Source organism: Oncorhynchus mykiss, chromosome 6, assembly GCF_013265735.2.
Source record: "Oncorhynchus mykiss isolate Arlee chromosome 6, USDA_OmykA_1.1, whole genome shotgun sequence".
Taxonomy (NCBI): domain Eukaryota; kingdom Metazoa; phylum Chordata; class Actinopteri; order Salmoniformes; family Salmonidae; genus Oncorhynchus; species Oncorhynchus mykiss.
In genome coordinates this window covers 34,784,684-34,804,295 of record NC_048570.1, presented here as the reverse complement: position 1 = coordinate 34,804,295, position 19,612 = coordinate 34,784,684, and the positions used below count along the sequence as shown (strand labels likewise).

Genomic DNA, 19,612 nt, shown 5'->3' with positions numbered 1-19,612 from the left:
ATAAGCCAGGCAGACAAACTATTTACCTTTTTCAACTACAATGCACCAGCCTCTGCCTCTGACATTGACAAGAATTCTTATGGGAGGATAGAAAGTGAGCGACTGTCCTCTCAGAGGGAATGAGAGAGAAAGGGAGAGAGAAGGAGAGGGACAGAGAGACAGGGGAGGGGAGGGAGAGCGAGGGAGGGAGGGAGAGAAAGTGATTGAGAGAGAGAAAGAGATCGAGAATGACAAAGAGAGTAGGAAAGAGAGAGATAAAGAGAGAGATATACAAAGAGAATAGAAAAAGACAGTACCCTCTAGCCTTTCCCCTCCAGTTGTTGGCTGCAGGCGGAAGCCTTGGACTCGTTTCAGCAGGAGACTGTTTATATGAAAATATTTATGTTGTACGTGGGCTGAGCGATGTTACTTTAGGAAGAACAAGGATCACTGTGTGCTTTGAAACGGGAGATCTGGATTGCAACTTCACTAATCCCTGATTCCTGTAGGGGCGGCAGGTAGCCTAGTGGTTAGAGCGTTGGACTTGTAACTGAAAGGTTGCAAGATCGAATCCCTGAGCTAACAAGGTAAAAATCTGTTGTTCTGCCCCTGAACAAGGCAGTTAACCCACTCCTAAGTCATTGAAAATAATAATTTGTTCTTAACTGACTTGCCTAGTTAAATAAAGGTAAAATAATAAATAAATAAAAATAGTTCTGAAGTTGGTGGTGACAGGCCATTTGTAACAAATGCTGAAACATACTGAAGTGGCACGCTACCATGCCAAAATATGTTAAGGCACATAGTGACTGACCTTTCAGCTAATACAGATTAAATCCTAGGAGAAGTGTGGACTAGAAATCTATATATATAGATAATGACAGATGAGCAATGCTCTGGTGACTAAACACTCCTCCAGCCAGGAGTCACAACCACGAGATCAAGTACTGCATCCCAAATGACACCCTATGCCCTATAAATACACTGAACAAAATTATAAAATCAACATGCAACAATTTCAATGATTTCAGTTGAGTTACAGTTCAAATAAAGAAATCAATGGATTTCACATGAAATCAGGGGCGCGGGCCTGGGAGGGCATTTGTTCCGGCCAGAGGAGTGTTCAGTCATTGCTCATTTGGCATTATAGAGGCTGGATGTCTGGCTGGAGAGATAGGCCTAGTGCCTGGGCTAATAACCTGGCGGAGCTCTGTGGCCTTGTGGTTCTGGTTTAGTGCTGACTGATGGATTTACTGGTTTACAGTTTCCTTACAGCTCTCCTTTGTGGAGTCCTTTCCATTGGTTGGTTGACACTCCTTCACTTAAGTAGATGTGCTGAGGCAGGTATACCCTTCAAACCCTCAGGCTACTCTTATTCTAGGAGCTAGGCCCAGCAAATCAGAATTAGTTTTTCAGCACAAAAGACCGAAATACTCATCAGTATTTTTTTATATATTTGTTTTGTATGTTTTTTACCTCTTTTTCTCCACAATTTCGTGGTATCCAAATGGTAGTTACAGTCTTGTCTCATTGCTGCAACTCCCGTACGGACTCGTGAGAGGTGAAAGTCGAGAGCCGTGCGACCTCCGAAACACAACCCAACCAAGCCGCACTGCTTCTTGACACAATGCCCGCTTAACCCGGAAGCCAGCCGCACCAATGTGTCGGCAAAAACACTGTACACCTGGCGACCATGTCAGCATGCACTGCGCCCGGCCCGCCACAGGAGTCGCTAGTGCGTGATGGGACAAGGACATCCCTGCCGGCCAAAACCTCCCATAACCCAGACGACGCTGGGCCAATTGTGCGCCGCCCCATGGGTCTCCCGGTCGCAGCCCAGGATCTCTAGTGGCACAGCTAGCACTGAGATGCATTGTCTTAGACCACTGCGCCACTTGGTAGGCCCTATACTCCTCAGTTTCATCAGCTCCGCGGGTGGCTGGTCTCAGACGATCCCGCAGGTGAAGAAGCCGGATGTGGAGGTCCTGGGCTGGCGTGGTTACACTTGGTCTGCGGTTGTGAGGCTGGTTGAACGTTGGAAGCGGTTTATGGTATAGAAATAAACATTACATTCTCTGGAAACAGCTCGTGTGGACATTCCTGCAGTCAGCATGCCAATTGCAAGTTCCCTCAAAACTTGAGACATCTGTAGCACTGTGTTGTGTGACAAAACTGCACATCTCTATCCCTCAATTTAAGGTGGCTTTATTGGCATGGGAAACATATGTTTATATGGCCAAAGCAAGTGAATTATATAACAAAAGTTAAATAAACAATAGAAAATAAACAGTAAGCACTACCCTCATAAAAGTTCCAAAATAATAAACTTTTCAAATGCAATATTAAGTCGATATAAAGTGTTGTAATGATGTGCAAATAGTTAAAGTAAAAAAGGGAAAATAAATAAACATAAATATAGGTTGTATTTACAATGGTGTTTGTTCTTCCCTTGTTGCCCTTTTCTTGTGCCAACAGGTCACACATATTGCTGTTGTGATGGCACACCGTTGTATTTCACCCACATTGTCATAGTCAAAGTCAAAGATGTCCTTAATTTTGGGTCATTCATAGTGGTCAGGTATTCTGCCACTGTGTACTCTCTGTTTGGGGCCAAATAGCATTTCTAGTTTGCTCAGTTTTTTTGTAAATTCTTTCCAAATTGTCAATTCATTATATTTTTGCTTTCTCATTATTTGGTTGGGTCTAATTGTGTTGCTGTCCTGGGGCTCTTTGGGGTCTGCTTGTGTTTGTGATAAGAGCCCCGGGACCAACTTGCTTCTCCAGAAGCATTTCTCTGTAGGTGATGGCTTTGTTATGGAAGGTTTGGGAATCATTTCCTTGTAGGTGGTTGTAGAATTAATCAGCTCATTTCGGAATTTTGATAATTAGCGAGTATCGGCCTAATTCTGCTCTGCATGCAATATTTGGTGTTTTACGTTATACACTGTGGATATTTTTGCAGAATTCTGCATGCAGAGTCTCAATTTGGTGTAGGTCCCATTTTGTGAATTCTTGGTTGGTGAGTGGACCCCATACTCCTCTCCCCATACTCCTCTCCCAGGCAGCACAATGCAGGCGGAATAACGTCTTTAGACCCACCACATATCATTAAAAAGTACAGCAATGACGGCAGAGAGAGCGTGGAGGGTCAGGCTGCAGGAGGGCCTGCTGCTGAGGTATGACTGGGTTCTGTCGGTTTTGTTCACACACGCGTTCAAAGAATATCCCCTTTCGAATGCTTTGTCAATACACACTTCATGGAGGAACACAGAGCAAATGTGTTAGAAAGTATTCCATATTAACCATACAGTAGAAACATTGTGTTTGTTGCCTGCCACCTTGTTGTGTATTTTCTGGTAAAGCAATGGAGCTGTATTTCAACAGACTGTACTGTAGTATATATCTGATGTTGTGAACTCTGGTTTAAATGATAATAATACATTTATTTTATATAGCACCTTTCGTACAGAAGTGGCTTAAAATAAAGATTTCTGGGAGCTGGTCGTTCATCGGCGATGGCCTTTACAGATAGATGATGATGCATTGCAGTTCAATAAAGGCGTAGGCTTTAGTGAAGGTGATAAGTACTGTATCTGTAATGGAACAAAAACATTCACTGAGGAACAGGATGTCTCATATGAGATAAAGAAATGCAACAGAAACAGCAAACATCTCACTGGAGAACAAGAAAATGCCTTCAAAACACTGATGATGAATAGCTTAAGTCCACAGAAGGGGAGATCTCTTTCCACTTTTCTCTCGCTCCATTTTGCCCATCTCTGAACACTTCTATTTCTCGCCACTTTGCCTCCCTTTCCACATCTCCGCATCATCTTATTCCTACCTGGCCCCAATGGAAACAACATTCAGTGGTGTTACTATAACCATACAGTTCATGTGTTCACTTCCCAGCTCACGTGTGGATAACCAGCATATGATTGCTGTTTTGCCTTCTCCTGTCCTGTGGGGGTTAGTTGGTTTGCATGGTTAGCAAGGTGGCACCCCAGCCTTTCTTCCCTTCCCTTCCCCTCCCCACACTGGAATGTGCTGCCACTGATAAGATGGTGTTCAGAGTAGCAGATACCTGCCACCAGCTTCCAGCCCAATCATGTAATCCAATTGTGGCGATATAGAGGCTGAGGCCAAACTCCTAAAAACCACCAAGCATGCAAATCAGCACTCAGGCAAAGCCCCAGCCCAGGACCATATCTTTACTGAGATAAAGAAGCTTGGGTTACTATGGGAACACAAGCCTCTTCTACACCCATGACTTCAGGTTAGGGAAACAACACAATTACTGTTTGATTTTTTACAACACGTTTTCTCACTCTCGCTCTTCCTATCTGTCTTGTTCTCACCCCTCCCATCTATTTCCTCTGAAGGGCTTATAGGGCTGCAGTGTTTGAACAGAAAAAACATTGTGCATTCTGCTGCACTGAACAATGGCTTGTGTTCTTGACCTACGGGCCCCAAATTACACATTAGCTCACTTCCTCTTTGTCTGCCATGGATTCCTGACATGTATCTACTTACAAAACAAATGAACAACCAGACAGATTCAGCCAGACAGGCAGATTCTTGCAGTGCCTGTAGCAGAACAAACAACCGAACCACTGTGTAGGGTAGGTAGGCCTCTGCCTGTAGGATAGCAGAACCATTGTGTAGTGTAGGCCTCTGTCTGTAGGATAGCAGAACCATTGTGTAGTGTAGGTCTCGGTCTGTAGGATAGCAGAACCAGTGTGTAGTGTATAGGATAGCAGAACCCCTGTGTAGGGTAGGCCTCTGTCTATAGCAGTGGTTCCCAAACTCTTTATAGTCCTGTACCCCTTCAAACATTCAACCTTCAGCTGCGTACCCCCTCTAGCACCAGGTTCAGTGCAATCTCAAATGTTGTTTTTTGCCATCATTGTAAGCCTGCCACACACACCCACTATACGATACATTTATTAAACATAAGAATGAGTGTGAGTTTTTGTCACAACCTGGCTCGTAGGAAGTGACAAAGAGCTCTTATAGGACCAGAGCACAAATAATAATATATTTTTGCTCTTTATTTTACCAGCTTAAAACCTTATTTGTTCATCGAAAATTGTGAATAACTCACCACAGGTTAATGATAAAGGTTTGCTTGAAAGGATGCACATATCTCTGCGATGTTGGGTTGTACTGGAGAGAGTCTCAGTCTTAAATACTTTTCCACGCACAGTATGTGCCTGCATTCATGCTAGTGGGGGTCGAGAATCCACTCTCAGATAGGTACGTGGTTGCAAAGGGCATCAGTGTCTTAACAGCGCGATTTGCCAAGGCAGGATACTCTGAGCGCAGCCCAATCCAGAAATCTGGCCGTGGCTTCGGATTAAATTCAATTTTCACAGAACCGCTTGTTGAAATTTTAATAGGCTCTCTTGTTCAGATATCGGTAAGTGGGCTTGTTCAGGGCATGAAAGGGATAACGAATTCAGTTGTTTGTGTTATCTGTTTCGGGAAAGTATCCAGCGTAATTGCGCACCCAACTCACTCAGGTGCTTCACTGTATCACATTTGACATTGTCTGTAAGATTGAGTTCATTTGCACACAAAAAATCATACAATGATGGAAAGACCTGTGTGTTGTACTTGTTAATGCAGACAGAGAAGAGCTCCAACTTCTTAATCATAGCCTCAATTTGTCCCACACATTGAATATAGTTGCGGAGAATCCCTGTAATCCTAGATTCACATCATTCAGGCAGGAAAAAAACATCACCCAGAAAGGCCAGTCGTGTGAGAAACTCGTCATCATGCAAGCGGTCAGACAAGTGAAAATTATGGTCAGTAAAGAGAACTTTAAGCTCGTCTCTCAATTAAATATAACTTGTCAATACCTTGCCCCGTGATAACCAGCGCACTCATGTATGTTGTAAAATCATTACATGGTCGCTGCCTACATCATTGCATAGTGCAGAAAATACATTAGAGTTCAGGGTCCTTGATTTAACAAAGTTAACCATATTCCAAAACGTCTTTCAAGCTGTCAGGCATTCCCTTGGCAAGAGCCTCTCTGTGGATGCTGCAGTGTTTCCAAGTGGCGTTGGGAGCAACTGCTTGCATGCGTGTTACCACTCCACGGTCTCCCTGTCATGGCTTTTGCGCCATCAGTACAGATAACAACATGAGCAGCAGCTACGTTTGGCTACATACAGACCGTTAGTGGAATTCTCGAGAGAGTAACGGTTAATATGATTGGATGTTAATTATTTGACTAGGCAACCTGTATTTGACATTGTGTTGTTATTTCACTGAACACAAGATGGTTTCATTTTATTTTTGGCAGTGAAACGAGGCTACTCAGGTGAGAAAAAAACTCACCCAAATGTATAGTAGCTCTGTTGGAAAATATTAAATGTACTGTTTGAAAATGTAAAAAATATATATATATTTTTTACATTTTCAAACAGTCCATTTAATATATATATATATATATATATATATATATATGGGAATACCTGGTCTGTAGGATAGTAGAACCACTGCGTAGTGTAGTGTAGGGTAGGACTATGCCTGTGCTGTGATTTTCTCCCTTTCCTATGGTTAAACACTAGTAACCACCCACTGACTAACAACTACTACAAAATGTAGCTATCGGTACAAATGGAAACAAGTCACTCTACCAAGAGAACATATCTCAGATGTCTGTATGTTTGTCAAGTCAATTACCTGTACAGATAAATGTATTTCAGTGAAGCAGCCTGGCTAAATGTGTTGACAATTGTCAGCTCAGGCGACTGCATTCCCACCATGGTAGTCACAGCAGAGCTTTGCCCCCCCCTCCGTCCATTACTCGCCTGCCTGTTTCTCAGTTTAGCATCACTCATCGCCTATGAAGGCTGAGCTGCTGTGCCATGCCATTCTTTCTATTTATGGCGCGGGTGGATCTGGCTGTGAGTACACATGACGACGGCCACCGTTCTGTCACTCACTGTCACTCTGTAATCCCCCCTCCCCACACATACACAGCCCCTGCACCGAGTGGCACCACTGTACCATGGTGGCGTGCGTCACCCGGCTGAAACATTCTACCACACACAGAACCACTCATATCACACAACCCCTGCTCTGAGTGGCACCACTGTACCATGGTGGCGTCACCCGGCTAGAACACCCTATTACACACACACAGACACACACCCCTCCCTACCTCCCTCCCTTCTCCTCCTCCACCATACATTCCTCCCTTCCTGAGTGTAGTCTGCCTGTCAGTGTCTGCAGCCTCTGTTTCCTGCCCCTTTTCCTCCCCTAGTATTATTGTGCAAATTGAAATGCTGGGAAGAGGGGGAGTCTTGTCATTCAGACGGATGCAGATCGGAGCTCCCTTTCTCTCGCTCTCTTTCTCTCTCCTCTCTTTCTCCTCTCTCCTCAGTCTTTTTTGGCAAGCGGGAAGGGAAATATGATTATCCAGCAGGGGAATTGTTTCATCAACACCTGGAGCAGATAATGAAAATAGGAGGATTTATGCACTGTGCTGTGTGAGGCTATGCACTGGGGTGGTTTCTCTCTCTGCTGCCAGGCAGAAGCATTCTCTCCGCTGTCTGCCAGACAGGAGTTAATTAACCAGTAGCCTGGAAGACTACAGGCCGCCACTATAGTTACTTAACTAATCGTAAAATTAACAGAAAATGACGGTCGATGTTCTGGTGAGAGGCAAAAGAATAGCCACCAATTCCTTTGAACCATTCCTCGATAGTCCGTTTTGTCCTTTAACAAACAACTTCAGCAGTGATCATTTCACCAACACATAGAGAGCAGTTGGGTAAGAAGCTAAAGGAGATACCAAATGCAAATCTTAGGGCTGGGAATTGACCTCATGATACGATATTATCACGATACTGAGATGTTGATACGATTCTTTTTCTACTGAGATTCGATAGTGTGATTTTATTGCGATTCGATGTTATGTCTGCTGCAGAGGGACCGCAGAGAGTCATGAGAAAACGAGCTTTGATCAGTCATGGAAATTAAAGTGTTGAAAACATGTCTATTTAAAAAAAAGAAGGAGAAATACCAGAGTTTTGGCACAGGTACGGCCAACTAGTTCTAGCTAGCGTTAACAACCTTATAAGAATCGGTAGTTGGAGATGTAGAATCTATGTGATATCGTTAAAAAGAATATTGTGATAATCTAATGTATCAATTTTTCTCCCATCCCTAGCAAGCAGTGGCTGTGGGGGAGCGTTACAGCACCTTTGTAAAGTATTCAGACCCCTTGAAGTTTTCCACATCTTGTTACGTTACAACCTTATATATATATATATATATACTACGTAAGTAATCAGACTTTTTTATGAGACTCGAAATTGAGCTCAGGTGCATCCTGTTTCCATTGATCATGCTTGAGCTGTTTCTACAACTTGATTGGAGTTCACCTGGGGTAAATTCAATTGATTGGACATGATTTGGAAAGGCACACACCTGTGGTCCCACAATGCATGTCAGAGCAAACACCAAGCCACGAGGTCGAAGGAGTTGTCTGTAGAGCTCCGAGACAGGATTGTGTCGAGGCACAGATCTGGGGACGGGTGCCAAAACATTTCTGCAGCAGTGAAGGTCCCCAAGAACACAGTGGCCTTCATCATTCTTAAATGGAAAACTTTTAGGAGAAACTCCCCAAATACAGGTGCGCCAAGCTTGTAGCGTCATACCAAGAAGACTTGAGGCTGTAATTGCTGCCAAAGGTGTTTCAACAAAGTACCAAGGGTCTGAATACTTATGTAAATGTGATATTTAAGTTTGCAAAAATTTCTAAAAATCAGTTTTTGCTCTGTCATTATGGGGTATTGTGTGTAGATTGATGAGGAGGGAAAAATAATTTAATCAATTTTAGACTAAGGCTGCAACATAACAAAATGTAGGAAAAGTCAAGGGGTCTGAATACTTTCCAAATGCACTGTATATATTATTATTAATACTTTTTTTATGCACTTTGAGATCATTCTTGTATAACGAAAAGCACTTTACAAATATAAATAATAAATTATTCTACCTTTCTCTCACCACCATCTGTTTTCATCTATATTGACTTGATAATTTGCCTCACGCTGTATAGGTGTGTGTGCCAGTGTAATTGTTGTCTCATTCCAAACCGTGTATGTGTGTGTGTGTGTGTGTGTGTGTGTGTGTGTGTGTGTGTGTGTGTGCGTGTGTGTGTGTGTGTGTGTGTCCTTGTTTTAGAAAATGTGGCAAAGTGCTCTCCCTGAAAGGAGCGAACAACCCCGAATCAAGTAAGATGAGTACATAGATTACATAGAAAAAATGGTTCTTCGGCTGTCCCAATAGGATAACCTTTTTGATTCCAGGTAAAACCCTTTTTGGTTTTGGGTAAAACCCTTTTGGGTTCCATGTAGAACCCTCTCTGGTTCTACATGGAAACCTAAACCATTCATCTTGGAACCAAAACAGTTCTACCTGGAACCAAAGAGGGTTATCCTATGGGGACAGCTGAATAACCATTTTAGGTGTATATAACCCCCATAATGCAGAAGTCAGGAGAGAGAGCACTGATTCTAGACCCAATACTATGGCACATCTGTCAACCTGAGTCATAAGTGTTAGATCTCTTTCTCACTATTCCTGCCAAACTGGTTGCAGAGGTCCAGCATAATGTACTAACGACATCTCACATGTCTATATCTTCACACAAAATATTGTGTAAGACAGAAAATATAACAAACCCTTGCCTACTGTTCCTACAGACGCAGTCAGTTTAACATGGACTTCAGAGACACTAAAGATGAAGAAAACCAAGGAACTGCTTTATTTATATGCATAGTCTATATATATATATATACCCACGGAGTGGAACAAGCGCTTTGCTTCCACATGAGAAAATAAAGCAGCTCAGCATTGGCTAACTAGCCATAAAAAGACTGATAAAGAATGAGGGTTAAAGTAGAAATCTAAATGAAACAGATTCCCCAGCGTTGCGTGACCAACTCTTATCTAAGCTCTATGAACTTGGCCAGGCACTGCTTATTATTCTGCTGGAAAACAACATCAGTCCAAGTCCAAGTTTGGATATCTTCTCACACAAAAGCTAATATTTGACAGACAGACAGCTCTGTCTGTCTCCGCTGAAGAGGCCTTCTGAGATATGATCGGCGGCTGAAGCACCTCATTGACTTCTGAATTCCACATTTAAAGAGTGCAAGCCTTTAAAAAGCAATGAATCCCGTTGAAAATAGCCTGTGGCATCATTACGAGTCAGAAGCAATTATTCTAGTGTCCAAATTGACTACAAAGTGCAAATAGGAACCTTGGTCACAAAGTCACTCGTCTCAAATGGAGTTAGGAACATCCGTGCATCACAACGGGTAAATTAAGTTTGGGCTTTCATTTGACGATATCCATTTGCCCACAAACATGGGATGAACAGCTGCCGTGGTAGCTTTTTATTCAATAGCATAGACAGTGAGACAGACCTGCCCAGCAGTAACGACTTTGTTTACATAAGACATGTTGCGTAGTTAGATGTAAAATTGCGCAACTAAAATGACAAAATGACAGATTTCTTACAATCATTTTGAAGAAGTGAAATAGGCTTCGGTGTCTGCAGTGTCTGATGGGGGGCAAACCTCATTAACTAAACGCAGAATCAGTCCGGAGACATATCTCTAAGACTGAAATCTCTTTCTCTAATGAGCAACAGAGAAACACACATGCCAATCGGCGTGTTCAGTGGCTCTTTAACAAGGAAGGCAGAGATAGGCTGATCCATGGAGGGAGGCCAATGGAGGCAGCAGCAATGGCAAGCAGCAGCCACCTCAATATCTTATTTCAGGCTGGGAATAGAGATCTGCAGCAATTATTGTTAGTATCACTCCAACCAGAAAGACTATTCCCCTCAGAGCTAATGCTCCTATCTCACATTCGTAGGAGGGAGCATGTCGACAACTGTTACGCTAATTGCCTTCACAGCTAGAGTAATTTATAAAGAAAACATGCTCCGAGACCCTCTATAGAGATATAGCCAGTCATTGCATCTCTCAAAATAAACGCTCAAACCCTGAAATCATGAGAAAGCTAACGGAAAGTAGGGATGGACACGGTTATTAGAATATTCTAATATACGAACAGACGTTAGCATTCAAATTTTGAAAATCCTATTCGAAAAATCCTATTCCTATTTTAACAATGAAATAACATTGTCAATCTGACATTGCTACACACAAGGATATTCCATGACATTTAAAATTCTTAATGTAAGAAAACAACCATCTTTTAAATGTCGTTTTTTTTTGTATGCGCGCCTACACCAAAAAGGGTTCTTCTATGGGGACAGCCGAAGAACCCTTTTTTTCTAAGAGTGTAGGTAACCACAGGTTGTTTTCACCACAGACGGGCGGGGACGCGACGTTCTATCTAATACTGACTGGGACTATCCTCAGTTCACTCAAAGGCGTGCATAATTAGGTAATAACATAGGATGGCGGTGATTATTATGTCTCTACTTATTTGTTGTGAGTATAAAGTTCATGTTTAGTTGATCTGCATAATGATGCAGGTATTGTATTACTGACTGTATGCAATAGTCCTCTCTACTGCACTGAATGTTCCAATGGTAAATAAAATGTAAAATTGCCTTTTTACTTACTACTTTATTCTGAAAGCGGGGGGGGATTTTGTAAATGCGCTACTCGGCAAAGCCAGAAATAGACCTTAGTACATGATGGGCCCAAGTGCCCAGAAAAGTACTTGTATAGACCTCCTCAGACAAACAAGTTTTAAAAAAGGGATCCACTTGAGAGATGTTGATGTAACTATATGAGAGTATGAACTTGCAAGCCATTCACTGTCTGTTCAACTGCTCTCTGTCAATGAGGGGACTAGGCCAAAAGGAAAACACACATGATTTAATGAGCCACTTAGTGTTCCCTCTACTTATGTTTCATTCTTTTTATTGTAAAATCTTTCACATGCCTCCTTGCCAGCCAGTAATTTAGCATTTTCTGCAGCCAAATGCCAAATTATGTCAACCATTATGCAAAAATAATGTTGCTTTATTGGCAAATGGGGAGACATTATCTCCAAATAACGTATTATTTAACCTTGTTTTATTCAACATTGTTTCATTGATTATGAGTGAATGAGCACAGAGGAAAGCAGAGCCTGGTCAGACTCAGGGAATCCCATAAATAAGAGCAGCAAGCAGCCAGCGAATTAACAGGCAATTTTATCCAGTCAAAGGTCTAATCATTCTCAGGCTTCAAGACAACATCTTAATCACTTGATAATTACATCCTGTCACTCACCACACAAAGCAGATCAAGAGAGAGAAAGGAAGGCGCAAGAAACAACAACTCAGCAGCACATAACACATCTAGCTATTACACTGGCAGAGGCACCAGCAATACCTCTCACAGGGAAACAACAACTCAGAAGCACACAACACATCTAGCTATTACACTGGCAGAGACGGCAGCAATACCTCTCCTAGGGAAACAACAATCAAATTAAAAAGGAATCAAAAGCAGCACATAACACATCTCAAATCAAATCAAATGTTATCTGTCACCTGCTTCATAAACAACAGGTGTAGACTAACAGTGACATCACATTTTATTTGTCACATACATGTGTTGAGCAGCTGTTATTTTGTGTGTAGCGAAATGCTTACTTACGGGCCCTTCTCAACAAAGAGACAAAGAAAGAGAAATAATAGAAAAATAATAACAAAATAAATAAATACACAATGAGTAACGATAACTTGGTACTGCTTGCCATGACCATTTTTAGGGCCTTCCTAGGTCCTGGATGGCAGGGAGCTCAGCCCCAGTGACGTACTGGGACGTACACACTACCCTCTGTAGCGCCTTGTAGTCAGATGCCAAGCAGTGGCCATACCAGGCGGTGATGCAGCCAGTCACGATGCTCTCAATGGTGCAACTTTAGAACTTTTTGAGAATCTGAGGGCCCATGCCGTTGTCATGTCTTCTTCAAGACAGTGTTGGTGTGTGTGGACCATGATCATTCCTTAGTGATGTGGACACAGAGGAACTTGAAGCTCTTGACCCGCTCCACTACAGCTCCGTCGATGTGGATGTGGGTGTGCCCGGCCCTTTGTTTCCTGTAGTCCACGATCAGCTCCTTTGTCTTGCTGACGGTGAAGGAGACGTTGTTGTCCTGGCACTACGCTGCCAAGTCACTGACCTCCTCTTTATAGGCAGTTATCGTCGTTGTTGATCAGGCCCACCACCGTCGTGTTGTCAACAAACTTAATAACGGTGCTGGAGTCGTGTGCTGCCATGCAGTTGTGGGTGAACAGGGAGTACAAGAGGGGACTAAGCATGCACCCCTGAGGGCCCCCTGTGTTGAGGGTCACTGTGGCAGATGTATTGTTGCCTACCCTAACCACCTGGGAGCAGCCCGTCTGGAAGTCCAGGATCCAGTTGCAGAGGGAGGTGTTCAATCCCAGTGTCCTGAGCTTAGTGATGAGCTTGGAGGGCATTATAGTGTTGAACGGTGCGCTATGGTGTTTCCTCTTGTCCAGGTAGGAGAGGGCAGTGTGGAGTGCAATAGAGATTGCATCATCTGTGGATCTGTTGGGGTGGTATGCGAATTGGAGTGGGTCCAGGGTGTCTGGGATAATGGTGTTGATGTGAGCCATGACCAGCCTTTCAAAGCATTTCATGGCTACAGATGTGTGAGTGCTACGGGGCGATAGTCATTTAGACAGGCTACCTTGGCGTTCTTGGGCACAGGGATGTGGTGGTCTTTTTTTATTTATTTATTTATTTTATTTCACCTTTATTTAACCAGGTAGGCAAGTTGAGAACAAGTTCTCATTTACAATTGCGACCTGGCCAAGATAAAGCAAAGCAGTTCGACACATACAACGACACAGAGTTACACATGGAGTAAAACAAACATACAGTCAATAATACAGTATAAACAAGTCTACTATATACGATGTGAGCAAATGAGGTGAGATAAGGGAGGTAAAGGCAAAAAGGCCATGGTGGCAAAGTAAATACAATATAGCAAGTAAAACACTGGAATGGTAGATTTGCAATGGGAGAATGTGCAAAGTAGAAATAAAAATAATGGGGTGCAAAGGAGCAAAATAAATAAATAAATAAAATACAGTAGGGAAAGAGGTAGTTGTTTGGGCTAAATTATAGGTGGGCTATGTACAGGTGCAGTAATCTGTGAGCTGCTCTGACAGTTGGTGCTTAAAGCTAGTGAGGGAGATAAGTGTTTCCAGTTTCAGAGATTTTTGTAGTTCGTTCCAGTCATTGGCAGCAGAGAACTGGAAGGAGAGGCGGCCAAAGAAAGAATTGGTTTTGGGGGTGACTAGAGAAATATACCTGCTGGAGCGTCTGCTTGAAACATCTAGGCATTACAGACTCGGGTCAGGGAGAGGTTGAAAATGTCAGTGAAGACACTTGTCAGCGCATCTACTAGTGATAGTCACAGCAGCCAAGCTATTCATTAATTCTCATAACAGACAATGACGGTTCAGCAGGGGGACCATAAGGGGTGCATGTGACATCCCCACAAACCCTCTGGAGAGAACATTCCCTTCCTAGGGTGGGGATAATATGTCTATATATATTGGACACACAGCCTCAGCAGCATAGCCAAAAGGATGCTCTCTCTCCACTTTCTCGCCACCACCGAGCATGACAGTTTGGGAGAGATGGGTCCCAGGGACACCCCATGGGCCTTATTAAGCCTTTCTTCACGGGACGTGTCAGGCTCAGAATGTTGCACTACAGCCATCACACTGAAAGAGCAACGAAAACACTGAGCGGTATTGCAACATGAAGACCATAAAAAAACAGGTTAACAGGCCTCTGGAACAAGAGACCAAATACTATAGGTGTTGCTGTATGGCTTGTAGTCCAACACACTGTTGAGTTGTTCTAACAACAGCTTTTAGCAACATCTCAACTAGTCTAGATATCAAAAGCTATTATACTGTTGATGTACAGCTTTCCATTTATTCCTCCAACACACTGCTGAAATGTTACATATGCAGCTTCTATTACAACAGCTATAACAGAAAACAGTAGGCTACTGGCTTGACATGTTTGTTTATGACAAGTAATATATTATTTTTAAGAATATAATGTAAGACAGTGTAATAACACCCCCCCCCCCCCACCCACCCACCCACACACACATTCCAAAATGAATGTAGTTCTGATGGTTAGGGGGGGGGGGGGGTAGTCTCTGTAAATGAAAAAACATATAAATGATAAAGTTCATGCCTAAACAGATGAACATAAGAATCAACTCTGTGGATTAGCGAGGGGGATTTGCCACTCTCGTCTCAACGTCACACAAAGAGAGGGGGAAAATCACACATCTCATTTCTATTATGGAAGGTGGATAATTGCAACATTTTCTTATCTTTGCTGTTAGTTCATTACCCACAGGGGGCCTTTTGAGGGGCTTAAGCAATATTGTATAATTGTCTTAATAGGCATGTGAGAGAAAGCTTTGCCAAACCCACACTGAGTGGTTCTATTCTACATACCTCATCTTGCATTTCCAATCCCCCCCCCCCCCCCCCATGACAAAGCAGGCAGGTTTTGTTTGTACAGTTGATTTACACAGGTAAGCGGCTCTCCGGGTGAAATGGGGACTCCAAACAAATAAACAAACCATAATCAAATGTGGCCAATGTGGTGGATTGGTTTCTGACATAATAAAATGGGCTACGGGAGCAGAACAAGCAGCAGTATACACACAGAATAAGCCATCATATGAGCAGCGGGCATCTTTATCCTATCGAATCCAAAGCTGCTATATGAACCACTACTGAGACATGTTTAATGTGAACGCAATACATTCCAACGGCTACACTGGATAGTCAGTGCCACATAGATAAAGCAGCAGAAACTCACCATGCACGTTTGCATAAACACTGTGTACAGTAATGTAGAGCAGCATGGGTTCAATGAACCCTGGGAAAATGTGAGATTGATCTCAATTTACTGTGAAAGTTCCCACTTTAATCAGATCCAGGCTCTGTGGCCCGTCATGAACAGGGCATTGGCCATCAGTGAATAATGTGAGGTTAAGAACACTCTTTCAACTATACTGCACTGTGCTTATTAGAGCATGATGCAATAGGCCAGAATGTTATTTAATAGCTAATGGTGCCGTGCCGGTTGGATAATTGATAAGGTAATTAGCGCTGCAGTCATGCTAGGTGATAGGGTTCTCCCTGTATCAAGAAGTATCAGTAGCACATTGAATAGTCTTTGCTGCTGATACAAATCATAAACAGAACATAGAGTGGCTGCACCTCAACTGAAGCTGTATTTAGTGTTAGGGGAACAGCTGGTCGTATTATAAACAATGTTAACATCATTCCTGCTTAGCCCTATCACATATGTAGGCTTTCCAGATGTGAGTATAACCCACACGTAGCTCTATGCAAACTATCACTGCATTCAACCCATTATCATGCAAATATGACAACTATCCATTTGATGGAATTAATTAAATGAATTGGAATGAATTGATGAAAGCTGCATCATGCCTGATTCGCTGTCTGGTCGAGTACAGCATTCATTCACGTGTAGATGTCACTGAAGGACGAGACCCTGTTGACAGCCTATCCACTGCTCTCCTGGTGAGATCCTATTTGAGAAGCACTTTGCTCAGACTTCCCAGAGGCCTTTCAGAGTCAGAACCTGTCAGACTGCCATAAGCAGCGAGCACCGGAGGCACGCACACAAATATCACATCTGAGCTCATAATACACCCATGCACTCACGCACCAAGCACACACACACACACACACACACACACACACACACACACACACCTCTCCCCATCACCCTCTCCTACATACACACACTTCCATGTACCCTCTGCACCCTCCTCTTAGACACTATCTTCTTTCACACTGAACCCCGGTAAGTGGCATTGAAGGCCTAAGTTAATGGAAGAGCAATGTAATTACGGGGACCCTGACAGGTTAACCTTGTTAACAGATGAGAGGTGACAAATTGATGACAAGCTCCCAGTGAGTAAACACTGTTGGCCATTTATGTCCACAAAAAAAAAAGATGATATCAGGGACAATACGTATGCACTCAAATCTAGTAATAAGCCAATAGGTCAAGCTACGTATTGCAGTCCTGTACCATGCACGTGGTTTGGTCCCTGTGGGGAACAAGCAGAAATTACAACACACTGTGTTGCTTACATCATCACACTCAACTGAGTAAAGTAGTAGCAGATGTCTATGGGTTTAGTTCCTCTGACCTTTGCAGCCACAGCCAGCCACTAACATGTAGGCTAAAGGAATTATTGCAGATACTAAGTAGGCCTCACATAATTATTAATTACCAATACAAAAAAAAGGTATTAATTACCAAATACTAATACAAATGTAAACTTTTTAGACAACTCTAGAGCTTGGACAGATGTTTCATGTTACTACAATAGATCATAATGAGATCTAAGGATAGAGATTACTAATCCTCAATCTCATTTGTAGACTTCACTTGAGGTTCAATCACCATCAAAGCTACTAGAAACAGATGATCAATGACACGTTGGACCATCCAATGAATATATGCACACTCCACATGCTTATAGATGCATGAAATTATGTAAATTGTGTATCTAATGAATCTAAAGGGTGTGCAGACCCTTGTTGAGTACAGTAGCTATATAAAAAGAAAAGCCATAACAACAAGAACAAGAAAAAGATCTACAAGTCATTCCACTCATCAACACTGCAGAGAAAACAGCACCTGTTTATTTGCTGTCAAACAAACCGTTATGTGACAGCATTTCATGAATAGCAACTCATTAGTCACGCTGAAAACTTATGCAAATACGGAGGTGTTCGACATGTGTAATTAATTATAAGCCTTACCTCCAGACAGTCCAGGCTGACGAAACTGGCAATGGCAAATTCATCAATGATATCCTCTTCTTGAGAACTGGATTCTCGTCTCTTTCGACGAGGGGGGCGCGAGGTTCTGGCAGAGGGTGTTGAGTGTGGAGACTTTTTACCATTCTGGGAGACGAGATCCCTCCCAGGACTTTGCTCCCTATCTGAACAAGACGAAGGTTTCGGACTGCGGGCATCCTTGCCCACTGCCTCCCGTCTCCGTACCCTCTCACGTTTGGAACGGGATCTCCGGCTCTGCTTCAATTTTCCATCCATTTTAGAAATGTTGCAATGACAAAATCACTATAAATCACCTAACGTAAAGCGGATTCCCTGTGCGGCCAACCGAAATAATAAACTATAGTGTTATCACTAGTAGATACGGATGTATAAATAATACATCTATAAGTAATCAGATTCTCGGAATGACCTTGAATATAAACCTCCCTAATACAATAAACAAATGTTCAAATATTCCATGCGGGCGAGGAAGAAGCGATGCAAATCCTCACGTATTTTAAGCGACTAGATACTGTAACGTCGACGCGTTCTTCACATAAGCAGGTGCAAAACAGCGAAATAGTTACAATTTATGCACTCCACTTCCTTTGCAACTTTGTTGCATTGGAATAACACAATGTTAATAGCTGAATACCGCAGACAGCGCAGAGAAATCATGTCGCTGCCCGTTGTTTTCCACCACCCAATCCATGATCCGCTGTCAAAAAAAGAGTCTAGATAATATCCGTCAAAATGCGCATTAGGTGCTTATCAATAATGGATAAGATAATAGGCTACATAAGTTGATAATCCTCTCTGTAGGCTATTAGCGTGTTTCAACGGTTAACCATATTCATCTGACAAGTTCCACCGTAGGGCTAAACCTTTGCGCGATAAAATCCACGAGGGCAGGGATCTCCAAATCTCTCGCTACTTATGCGCAATATTTTCCAAATGATCCTCCGTTTAGCGACTTCAGCATACGACAATCCACTGTATATGATCAAACCCCATAAGGCAAAGGCATCGGCTATTCCAGGCCCGTGTAAGTTATTAAACATCAATCCACTCCTGTATTCCGTCCTTGGTTGCTCAGTTGCTCGTGGCTCATCGTATTTTTCCCTTTCGCATATATGCAAAGCTTTGATAAGTGTCCTTAAAGCGACAGGGGTGATTCAAATCTACTCTCCCCTCTTTTCCCTACATCTGAAATTAGTGTGCAATAAAAGCCTCAGAGAGCCGAGATAACTGACGTAGGCTACTTCCGCCAGCTCTGCAAATTACCCAAAGGAAGTGAGCTAGTTTATATATAGCCTAGGCCTACTTTTAAATTCCGCACAGTAACTTTGTGATGAGGCATAGGCTACAATATTCGCATTCCTTTTGTGTAATTTGTCTGGCTACAAATACGTCTGTCGCAGCCTACGGGTCCATGTAGTCGCCCCCACTCTGACGTCCTACTGTTAGCGAATAGAAATGCCCCACTGCCCAGGCTACTGGTGAGCGGTCTGTCAGCAGTTTGACAGTTGCCAAATGCGTATCAGTCAGGCTTCCCGAAAAAGTATACTACCGATATGCCAATCTCTACAGTATGGCCAACACCTTTAGGCTATAACACTTTTTCAACTATAATGCGCGATTTGACTTGAGTGGGCAGAGGATATGCTTCTTTAATCATTGTAGCCTATTTATCTATTTGGATAGGCTACTTGCCACATTGAATTATGTGTAGCACTCTCG

The 19,612-nt window shown here is 42.8% G+C and overlaps 1 protein-coding gene across 8 annotated transcripts in view; it reads right to left on the bottom strand.

Moving 5' to 3' along the window:
- Positions 1 to 19,311, bottom strand: part of LOC110525840 (autism susceptibility gene 2 protein) — a 416,464-nt gene extending 397,153 nt beyond the window's left edge. For 6 of the 8 annotated variants that reach the window (XM_036979978.1, XM_036979976.1, XM_036979973.1 and 3 more), the window contains exon 1: positions 17,855 to 19,309. In XM_036979978.1, the coding sequence (XP_036835873.1) occupies positions 17,855 to 18,148 (294 nt within the window). In that variant the 5' untranslated portion in view covers positions 18,149 to 19,309. Of the gene's footprint in view, positions 1 to 17,854 lie in introns of all 8 variants that reach the window. The other 2 variants (XM_036979972.1, XM_036979971.1) reach the window with 2 other exon arrangements.
- Between the last annotated feature and the right edge of the window lie 301 nt (positions 19,312 to 19,612).